The following is an 11689-nucleotide window of genomic DNA, read 5'->3' on the forward strand; positions in this document are numbered from 1 at the left end:
TAACAAAGTGTATGATGTGTAAAGCAGCATCCAGGTCAGTTGCAACATTATCGGTACCCCAGTTACCCTGGGGTAGTGCCTTAGGGTCCTTTCCAGCAGACACCAAAGTATTCTAATATAGGACAGTATCTAGATTAGTTTGATGTGGCTTTGAACATTGAAAATCACATATAATTTTATGTCCAGTTTCTATAGCTGATCATTGTGTATATAACATGCATGTCTTTACTTTTTTTCTATGTTCACAGATTCAGCAAACTATGCTCCCCAAGCAAATTCTTAGGATCTAGATATGTTCACTCATTTACATGCTATCAATGGGCACAATAGCAGAATTAAGAATTGACCTTTTACAAAAGGATACCTCAATCTACTGTATTTCTAATTTGAGGCTAATGCTTACTTATGTATTGCTACATGCAGTGTTTTAATGTGTATGTGGTGTTTTTATGTACACATCCTACACTGAAATGTAACTAAGTAGGAATTGTTGAGGGACAAGGTATTTGGATATTCATGAGTTAACCACAGTGTGTGTGTGTGTGTGTGTGTGTGTGTGTGTGTGTGTGTGTGTGTGTATTCCTATATATAACACACACACATACACAACTTTATATATGGAGAAATGAGAAAAAGGACAGAGCATAGGAGAATGGGAAGGAGGGATCTTGGGGATGAGATGAACTTTGCATGAACCTCATTTATGTTTCACAGACACCTAAATATACCGAGCACCTAAAGATTATTGTATAAAAGAATTTAAGTACTTTTAAAATTTTGACTCCTATTTTGATTTGACCCATTTTACGAGGACAGTGTAGAATTTTCTGTTTGTGAAGTCTTTGCTGACACTCAGATAATTTGGATCTGGAAGCATTTTGAATTTTGGATTAGGACTATGCCTTTTGATTCTGAATTCTTGACTTTCTTATCCGTGTTGTCAACGCTGAGCTTAGGCGCTAAGCCAGCTCAGCACACTCAACCAGGGCTTGCTTAGTATTCTAGCTCATTATTTCCTCAAGCATGCCTTAGAAGAATACTGTAATTTCTTACTTTTTGAATGTTGGACTTTATTTTTAGATCTTTTGATTCTGTCTCACAGGTTTCTTAGCCTGTTTTTAAAGTTTTAGTGTTATTTTAGTATTTCACCTTCATATTTGTCCGTGCATCACTGCACCAGGTACCTGCTGAAGCCAGAATAGGGTGTTAGATTCCCAGGAACTGGAGTTTCAGATACATGTGAGCCAATGTGCATTCTGAGAACTGAACTTTGGTCCTCTGGAAGAGCAGCCAGTGCTCTTAACTGCTGAGCCATCTCGAGTTCTGGACTTTTTGTATTTATCATTTTGCTTGCTTTTATTATAGCTATTTATTTTGAAACTTAAATTAATTCTGATTTTTACTGATTTCAGTGTGCTGTTATACTTCCCTGCTAAGTTGATTATTTCAGTAACTATGTTTTTAATTCTAAATCTTTTATTCATCTTCCTGGACTCATATCTGAAAGTCTTAAAAATGCATGTCATTTTTCAACATCCCATACATTTTCTTGATTATATTAATCACAAACAATAATTTAAAGTGCCTGTCTTCTATAATTCAGCATTTAGAATGTACTTACATTTGTATCTTTGTCTTTTTTTTTTTTTACTCTTTCCTTTTAGCAGTGATGGTATCCTGGCCCTAGGTGCCCTGTTTATTTTTAGATACAGTTCTGGATATGTTTAAAATGCTTTTGATTTTCTTCATGAAGAAAGGGTTTTGTTTTCTCTTCTAGGCAGGTAGGTAGCATTAAGGGTTAATAACTCTGATCCAAAAGGGACCTGGTTTCGGGCTACATTGAGTTTTGATAAATTCCGGTTATCTTTAGGGTCCTTCCTGACCAATCCCAGCTCATTTCTCACATATGGCATTAGCTCCCCCTTTAAATTACAAGCATTAGGCCTTTGCCAATACAACATGGAATTTCATGCTTATGAGAGGTGAATTGGCATTGACCATTAGAGAACCATGGACCCAGGGGATGACTCTGGAGAACAGAAGCTTCCTTCTTTACATCTCAAGCTAAGATGGTTTTGCCATGGCGATGTTTCAGTCAGTGTTGTCCTGCAACATCACCTGATAATGTCGCAGCTGCCTTACTTGAAGAAGGATATACAGTAAAATAAACTTATGATGCATTTTCTCAACATAATGCTAAGTAACACCTTTTGCATGGCTAGTTCAATGTTTGCCGTCTTCTCCGTTCAGCAGCTGCTGCTGTGACTGAGACCAGCTGCGGACTGCTCTCTGACGGCAGGTGTCTGAGGCGCATGCTCCTTGCAAAGAGTCAGGTGTCAGTTAAACATGGCTTTTGAGGACGTTAGTGCTTATCTGCTTCCTATCAATCCGTCTGGTAAATGTTTCTATTAGGTACCCCGATTATAGGGCATGTTTTCTTTGATATTCAGACATTTTGGGGGTTAGCATATTTGTTCCCGGTCTGTTCAACTTCAGAAGCCAACAAATATCTGGACAATTTGTATGTTTGAGAACTTTCTAGGCTTCAATTTTAATCCTCTTTGTCTGTGGGTCCCCATCTGAAGAAAATAGTCTCTCTTTCTCTCATAATCAGTTTCAGTGGGGACACTGAAGTGTCAACAGTACTGAAAGGGTCTGTTTCTTGTGTCTGCAGTGCTTAACCCTGTGATCCCCATCTCTAAGCAATGCAAGACTGAAGGAGACTCACTCTGCTTTCCAGATGTTTTCATTTAGCTTTATTCCCTGATGTCTCGGGAAGCTTTGAGAGTCAATACATGACATGTTTTGGAAACTGATGCATTTAAAAGATGCTATAGAATTTAAATGTTGTCTTCTACCTTGTACAATCATAAGAGAGCCTTTGTAATATTTCTGTTTCTAGCACTGAGCTTTTGTCAAACGTTAGCTGTTCCAACCCAGCCTCTAGTCCATACACAGATCTTCAAATGCTTCAGGAAAAAAAGAGGTGTGCACTGTGGGTCCATTTTTGAAAGGATTACCTCTCACATAGCTTAACATCTGCAGCCTTCATTGGTTTTGCTTCTAATATCCTAAAAATTATTTTTTTGTCAGCTTTCCTAGTTTGCAACAGAAGTAGCTGTCTACTATAACATCTAACTCCCAACAATTTTGATATATTTTACTAGGGGGTTTGTACCTCTTTTTTTCTATTGATATCATATTTTCATAACTTTATTTGCTCGAATGGATAATTTTATCTTTCTGTAGATTAGAGGTCTAACAATGGCCATATCTGACTAAATTCAAAGTAACTGTTTTATGCTTGTCTCCCTTTCCCCAGTTCATACTTGCTAGGTGTTCAAGTGGCCTTTCTGAGCACACTTTCTAGTCAGATGCTCTGTAAACATGAAATAATTCTTCCTATTTGTATTCTGATCAGTAATGCAGTCTGTCTTTTTTCTTGGGTCAGGTTTCCCCACCGTGCCTTCCTTGATCCAGATGGGCAGTGTTCTGCTGAATGTTGTTAGTATGCTCACTCCCCTTAGGACAGCCCTCCCACTTATCTCTTGTCCATCTTTCTAACGTGGCTCGATGGCAGTCAAAAAGATCTGATGGAAAATTTGAAAATAAACGATTAAATATTGATCATTTGGGCACTAACTAAAAGAAAACTAATTTAACTCTTTTAATAGTAGACAAAAATGTTAGGGGAAAAGAAAGTGCCAGTAGAAACATATGGGATTATTCATAATGGCAAGACCTAAAAGTCTAAACAACTAAAATTATATGTACATATTCCAAAATGGTTTAACTTGCTTGTTTATCATTCACTGGTATTTTGACAATGAATGTGTTATCTTACCTGAAGTGGATGGGTCCTTCCTCTATCAATGCTGTTCCTTGTGGGTTTCATTGTTTTGTTTTATTTGCATTCCAAATGTTATCCCCTTTCCTGGTTTTCCCCTCCTGAAACCCCCTATACCATCCCTCCTCTCCCTGCTTCTATAAGGGTGCTCCTCCACCCACCAACCCACTCTCTCCCACCTCCTCATCCTGGCATTCCCCTAGACTGGGGCATCAAACTTCACAGGACCAAGGTCCTCTCTTCCCATTGATGCTACATATGCAGCTGGAGCCATGGGTCTCTCCATGTGTACTCTTTGGTTGGTGGTTTAGTCCGTGGGAGCTCAGAGGTGGGGGTGGGGTGTTGGTTGGTTGATATTGTTGTTGTTCATATGGGGTTGCAAATCCCTTAAACTCCTACAGTCCTTTCTCTAGCTCCTCTATTGGGGACCCTGTTCTCAGTCCATTGGTTGGCTGTGAGCATCCACTTCTGTATTTGTCAGGCTCTAGCAGGGTCTCTCAGGAGACAGCTATATCAGGCTCCTGTCAGCAAGCACTCCTGCATCTGCAATAGTGTCTGCATTTGGTGACTATATAGGAATGGCCTTTTTTTTTTTTTTTTTTTTTTTTTTTGCAAAGCCCTTTAATTAATTCTTTTTTTCCATCTTTATTAACTTGGGTATTTCTTATTTACATTTTGATTGTTATTCCCTTTCCCGGTTTCCAGGCCAACATCCCCCAGCCTCTCCCCTTCCCCTTACATATGGGTGTTCCCCTCCCCACCCTCCCCCCATTACCGCCCTCCCCCCAACAATCACGTTCACTGGGGGTTCAGTCTTGGCAGGACCAAGGGCTTCCCCTTCCACTGGTGCTCTTACTAGGCTATTCATTGCTACCTATGAGGTCAGAGTCCAGGGTCAGTCCATGTATAGTCTTTGGGTAGTGGCTTAGTCCCTGGAAGCTCTGGTTGATTGGCATTGTTGTTCATATGGGGTCTCAAGCCCCTTCAAGCTCTTTCAGTCCTTTCTAAGATTCCTTCAATGGGGGTCCCGTTCTCAGTTCAGTGGTTTGCTGCTGGCATTCGCCTATGTATTTGCTGTATTCTGGCTGTGCCACTCAGGAGAGATCTACATCCAGTTCCTGTCAGCCTGTGCCTCTTTGCTTCATCCATCTTGTCTAATTGGGTGGCTGTATATGTATGGGCCACATGTTGAATGGCCTTTTCTTTAGTCTGGTCCACACTTTTTCCTCTATATTTTCTCCTGTGAATATTTTGTTCCCCTTTCTAAGGAGGACTGAAGCATCCACAATTTGGTCTTCCTTCTTCTTGAGCTTCATGTGGTCTATGAATTGTATCTTGGGTATTCCAAGCTTTTTGGCTAATATTCACTTATCAGTGAGACCATAGCATGTGTGGTTTTCTGTGATTGGGTTACCTCACTCAGGATGATATTTTCCAGTTCCCTCCATTTGCCTATGAATTTCATAAAGTCATTGTTTTTGATAGCTGAGTAATATTCCATTGTGTAGATATACCACATTTTCTGTGTCCATTCCTCTGTTGAAGGACATTGGGATTCTTTCCAGCTTCTGGCTATTATAAATAAGGCTGCTATGAACATAGTGGAGCACGTGTCTTTGTTATATGTTGGGGCATCTTTTGGGCATATGCCCAGGAGTGGTATATCTGGGTTCTCAGGTAGTACTATGTCCAATTTTTTGAGGAACCACCAGACTGATTTCCAGAGTGGTTGTACCAGTTTGCAATCCCACCAACAATGGAGGAATGTTCCTCTTTCTCCACATCCTCGACAGCATCTGCTGTTACCTGATTTTTTATCTTAGCCATTCTGACTGGTGTGAGGTGGAATCTCAGGATTGTTTTGATATGCATACCCTGATGATTAAGGATGCTTTAGGTGCTTCTTGGCCATTCAGTATTCCTCCATTGAGAATTCTTTGTTTTGCTCTGTACCCTGTTTTTTAATAAGGTTATTTGATTCTCTGAAGTCTAACTTCTTGAGTTTTTTTGTATATATTGGATATTAGTCCTCTGTTGGTTGTAGAATTTGTAAAGATCTTGATCTTTGGCAAAGGAGCTAAAACCACCCAGTGGAAAAAAGATAGCATTTTCAACAAATGGTCCTGGTTCAACTGGCAGTCAGCATGTAGAAGAATACAAATTGGTTCATTCTTATCATCCTGTACAAAGTTCAAATCCATATAGATCAAGGACCTCCACATAAAATCAGATACACTCAAACTAATAGAAGAAAAAGTAGGCAAGAGTCTCGACCACGTGGGCACTGGGGAAAATTTCCTGAACAGAACACCAATGACTTATGCTCTAAGATCGACAATAGACAAATGGGACCTCATGCATTTGCAAAGTTCCTGTAAGGCAAAGGACACTGTCAATAGGACAAAACGACAACCAACAGATGGGAAGAGATCTCTACCAATCCTACATCTGATAGAGGTTTAATGTCTTTGTAGGTTTCTGTTACCTGCTTTCGTTACTGTTGTTCATGTTGAGTGAGTTCATGAGGAGTGAGAGGTGATAGCTAAAGTTAGACCAGTACTTACTAAGAAAGTCTAGGAAACACATGAATTTACTGTGACAATGCAGCTTGCAAAACTACCTCAGATCACCATGTTTCCAACCCTCTAAAGTAAGAGTGCAAACTTTGGGTATGTACCTTTATACAAATTAGTTCACTCAAAACCATCGACTATCTCTTTTTGGGATCCACCATGGGGAACCATAGAGAAGGCTTTAGCCTACACAGCTGCAGTCTTGTCTCCTATAGGAGGCCTCTTTGAGCTCCCAGCTGAGGCAGCCACCAAGTCCAAGCTTACTACCACCATGCCATCCAGCCAAAGACTCTGTCCTGCAGGACCAGCTGGAGTCCCGTTGCTTTACCCCCTCAGCCCTGGGCTAGATCCAACCCAGCCAGACCACACTCTGTTCTCAGCTCTTCTGCTGTATCCCAGCGGCTCCTGGATGTCCAAGATCCTGAGACCCCGATGGCCCTGGTCTCCTTCAGGCCCGTGGCCTCTGAGCCATCTCTGAATGTGTCCCGCTCTCAGACTGTGCTTCCTCGTCCCGGGAGTATCTGGGGGCTTCTCACAGCCAGACATCTGCTGGGTGGCTTCATGCAGTAGGTCAAGGTCAAGCTCCCTGTGTCCTGCCTCCCCAAGAGGCCTGAGCACTGTGGTGGAGCTAACATGGGACCCCCACAATAACCCTACAAAGGGTGCCAGTTATAGACCTACATTTCAGGTTTTTTTCTGGTTTATTATTTTGTCTTATCATTATCAATAAATCATTTCTTTTGCAAGTCATGAATACATGCTTGCATCTGTGTAATTTTCTAAGGTATTGGCATTTAGGTCTCAAAAGATAAAAGTATATATAAAATGTGTAGCTTCATTAATTTACATATCTTGTTACATCTCCTACCATTTATTCCATGTTTATAAAGTATTTACTGCATAGATAGTCTTCGCTAACTAATACCAATCAAATTATAATGTGCTCTTCTGAAACATGTATATCAATAAACTATTCAGATTGAGCAGGTTATATTTAGGAATATGTGTGCATATACATAGATACATGTACCAATTAGTAATCAAAATGTGTGTGTGGTTTTGAAAGAGAACAAAGATGTGTATGTGGGAGGATGTGGAGGGAAAAAAAGGAAAAATGATATAATGATATTATAATCTCAAAATATTATTGAGAGATATGCATTCTCAACAGTTTGTTTCTTTTCTCAGATGTCCTAGGACTTGCTCAGCCTTGTAGGGGGAGGCAGGAGAGACACATTTACCACAGATTCATTACTACTATTGGAAGAAATGAGAAAATTAATGGAAATCTTTTAATTTTTCAGGAAGAGCGAGACCCAGAGAAAGAAGACGAACTGGAACTGAAAAGAAGTCTTTTATATAGAGACTCCGCCTATGACAGTGACCCTGAATATAGGTATGGGCTTGTTTCTATGTGTGGAGATCTTTTTTATAGCTAGCATAAAAATGACCATTTCTTTTTTTTTTACATTTAACTTCTATTTTCTTAATTAACAGTATGTATGTCTGTATGTGGATGCGTGTATGTGAGCGCAGATACCTTTGAGTTTGGAGACATGAGATCTCCCAGGAGCTGTAGTTTCAGGTGGCTGTAAGGCACCTAACACTGTTTCTGAGAACTAAACCTGGGCACTCTTAACCAGCCCAGTTCAATCTTTTCATTACTGAAGCTTTTCAATAAAAACACATTTAAGGGCTAGGGAGATGGCCTGGCAAAGTGCTTACAGTGCAAGCACGAGGACCTGCGTTTTCACTCCTCGGTCCCCATGCTGGGGCATAAAACAGAAGCAGCTGTGCACTTGTGTTTGCTATCCCAGCACTGCAGAAGCAGAGGCAGAAGATCCCTAGGGCCTGTTGAAAAGGTAGTATGGCTGAATGATGAACTCCAGATTCAGTGACAGATCTTTTCTCCAAAAATAAGGTGGAAAAAAATTGAGAGATTCCACACATTGACTTCTGCCTCTACACACACGTTTATCCATTTGCACACATGTACACACACACACACACACACACACACACACACACACACACACACACACAAATACCCAACTGGTGATGATTCATTTCTTCCTGTGTAGGATTTATTTGACTGACCAGCAAATCCATATATTTCCTGATACATTTATTATAAACAAAACAGTTTTTATAATTTTATACAAGTAAATCTTTTCAAAATAATGTTAGAGAAAATCTGTTTTTTTTCATTTCAGGGATATTAGAAATAAAAATATTTTTGAAAGATTATTCTAGTAAATTTTATTGTGAAAGTTTTGTGCCAATGGCTAGAAGATGCAGAATTAAAAACCATGAATCATGGGTAGTTGCAGTCGTCATTGCTGCTATACCACGGAGTACTGTCTGAATTTTTCTTCATGAAATTCCTTAGGGACTGTGCTACATAATTGATTTCTTTCTAGCTGAAGTTTGCACCAAAATGTTTTTAAAAAGTAATTCAGTTGTTTACAATTTATTAGACATTCTGACTGCCTCAAAGAAGTAATGCTATTTAGTTAGGATTGTGACGTTTGTGGTTGCGCCTCTTCATAGACTACATATTAAGACTCATTGTGCTTAGAGATGTATTTCACAAGGAGGACTTTGACTTGTTTCTTTGTTTTAAAATTTTGAGAATTTCATTCATATATGCAATGTGTTTTGAACAAATCTACCCCTATTCCCTTCCCTCCTATTTCCTATCCCCCACATCCACTAAAAATAATATAATAGATATGGTCCTTTTTGTTTAGGTAATCATAGTTGTTGACAGGGAACATAACAGCCATATCCTGTCCAATAATCAGCTCTCCTCTCTGGGTTCCAACTTTTTATCCTTTCTGCTTCAACACTTGTGATATTGACTGAGCCTTGGATGGCAGGGTTGGGGAGGGGTTTGTTTGATACCATGCACAGCTAAGCACTCAGTTACTTATTCTCAGTACTTCTGACCAGTTATCACTCTGCACTAACCTGTATCCACTGCAAAAAGAAGATTCTCAAACCAACACTGACAAGAACAGAAGCCTATAAGCATAAATATTTGAAGGGCAGTTTGACAATATGACTAGATAGCAAGACAGTAACAGTATTTTTCCCCCTAAGGCCTGTGGCCTTCACAGTTAAGAATTTTTTTTAGATTTGCAGTACTAGGCATGAAATTATTCTCATGGAAGGGACCTCATATCTAATCAGAAAGCAGTTAGTTGCATCTATAACCATCATGCCCCTTTGCACCAGTGAGTACACTAGGCATGCAGGTTGGTATTGTAGCATTCAGAGTCCAGTGCTGGACTAGAACTTGGTGTCTTCTCCCCCAGCATCCTGCATTGCACCTTATGTATGTCTGCTAGCCAGTGGGGAGTTTCCTAGTCAGCTGAGATGGGTTTATTGATATCCTGAATTTTACTGTCTTGTTATGGTATTGTGAGATTGCTGGGCACAATGAAATTATTTATCTCAATGCATCATAATCACTTCTTTATTCCAAATAAGCACTTTATATGTATTCTCTTGAATTGTACAATTTTATAAAAACATAATTAAGGAGGAAAAAACTAAAACATTAATAACTAAAGGTTCCTGAGTATACAAAGAACTCTAGCTTTAGAAGTTCTATCATACTGACCATGCCACTTTACCTGCGTTGTTTCATTTTCATTTTTGTTTTTACTATAAGGTCTCTCCATGTAGACCAGGCTGGCCTTGAATTTACAGAGACATGACTACCTTTGCCTCCCAAGTTCTGGGATTAAAAGTTTGTGCCACTGTGCCTGCGTTCTGTGTTGTTTTTGCCTTGCTTTTAACTCTTAACACAATTTCTTTTTCTACATAAGTTCATATTAACAGTTTAGATTTCCCTTATAGAAAGTCAATCTTGTCTCAGTGTGTTTTGTTTCTCACAGCCACAACAGATTATCACATATCTAGAAGTACTTAGTAAATGTTTGAACTTTTAACTTCCTTTCACTCTTTTAACTTTTTTTAAATCTTTTCTCAGCTCCTTTCAGCGGCCGCGTGGCTCTTTCCATTTGGATGATGGTGAATGCTGGTCCAACAGAGCAGCCTCTTGTAAAGGGAAATCCCACCGACCCGTCTTTGAGAACAGCATGGACAAGATGTACAGGAACTTATACAAAAAAGCCTGTAGTTCTGTTTCTCATACACAGGAAAGCTTCTGAGACCATCTTCCGTACACTGTATAAGCGTCCATGTCAACCTCTCAATGAAAGCGTTTGATGTCATCTGTATTTGTATGCCTTTCTTTATAACAGATGTTCACTGAGTAACAGACTTGAACCCAGCATATTTCTTCAAATGGTAACTTATCACAGCCAAGCCTTTATTACAGAAGAATGTGCTGCTTCCAATGTCAAAACTCTACAATATAGTCACAACTTCCAGTTTGTGACAAGGCTATCCTGCCACGATCCTGTCACCATTGACAAACTGAAGAATAGGTTCTTTCTAGAATGTTCTTCCACTATTACTCTCTTAACTTTCCACCTGCTTGGCTAATTATCTTATCTGGGTAATATTTAATATCAGCTTCCTGTTCTTAGTAATGAGCAAAACAACATTCTCTGCAGAAACAAATTTTAAGAATTTGAACCTGTGCTAACAAATATTATCTACTTTTTCACCTTAGAAGAGGCTATTGTATTTCTTAGGTCCTAAAAACCAGTTTTCTTTGTAAAGCTCACATATGCACTCACTTCTTCTCTAGAAAACCAGTTGAGTTACCGCAACAACTATGTAGCTAATATTTTAGTCTTGAATTATTTGCAATATTTTCTTCTTGAGAAATACATTTTGATGCAAACAATAAGTGAAGCAGTCTGTGTTAGTAAGCATGTAGAAACTAAAAATAAACAATTGAAAATAAAAGAATTGTAATCTTACCTCTGGTATTTTCATAGGTATCACATGACCAAGGAAACTAGCACCCACACTTTAAAGGGAACATGGAGGGGTGAAAGTAACCCAGTCTTTAACACTTATAAACCTAGTGATGCATTGATAAAATGTGTGTCTCTTCCCCTACCCACTCCCATGAAGCCAGTTGCACTTAAAAGTGCAGAGGAAGTGATTAGCATCGACCCACAGTGAGGGAAGGTAAAGTGGAAATGAGAGAACTAGGACTCAGAAGAAGCTCCAGGAGCTGACTACAAGGCAGTGCTTTCTCCTTGACTCGATCACTTGTTAATTCAACGTTTTTGATTTATAAAGAAAGTCAGAACTCGGACTCACATTCTGTTTAGCTCTGAGATTA

The 11689-nt window shown here is 39.4% G+C and overlaps 1 protein-coding gene across 3 annotated transcripts in view; it reads left to right on the forward strand.

The window, feature by feature from the left end:
• Positions 1-11313, forward strand: part of Spata6 (spermatogenesis associated 6) — an 83427-nt gene extending 72114 nt beyond the window's left edge. For 2 of the 3 annotated variants that reach the window (XM_039109229.2, XM_039109230.2), the window contains 2 exons: positions 7725-7816; positions 10418-10661. In XM_039109229.2, coding sequence (XP_038965157.1) covers positions 7725-7816; positions 10418-10598 — 273 coding nt within the window. In that variant the 3' untranslated portion in view covers positions 10599-10661. Of the gene's footprint in view, positions 1-7724; positions 7817-10417 lie in introns of all 3 variants that reach the window. The other variant, NM_134392.2, reaches the window with a different exon arrangement.
• Positions 11314-11689: the final 376 nt, after the last annotated feature.

The sequence above is a fragment of the Rattus norvegicus genome, chromosome 5 (assembly GCF_036323735.1).
Source record: "Rattus norvegicus strain BN/NHsdMcwi chromosome 5, GRCr8, whole genome shotgun sequence".
Taxonomy (NCBI): Eukaryota; Metazoa; Chordata; class Mammalia; order Rodentia; family Muridae; genus Rattus; species Rattus norvegicus.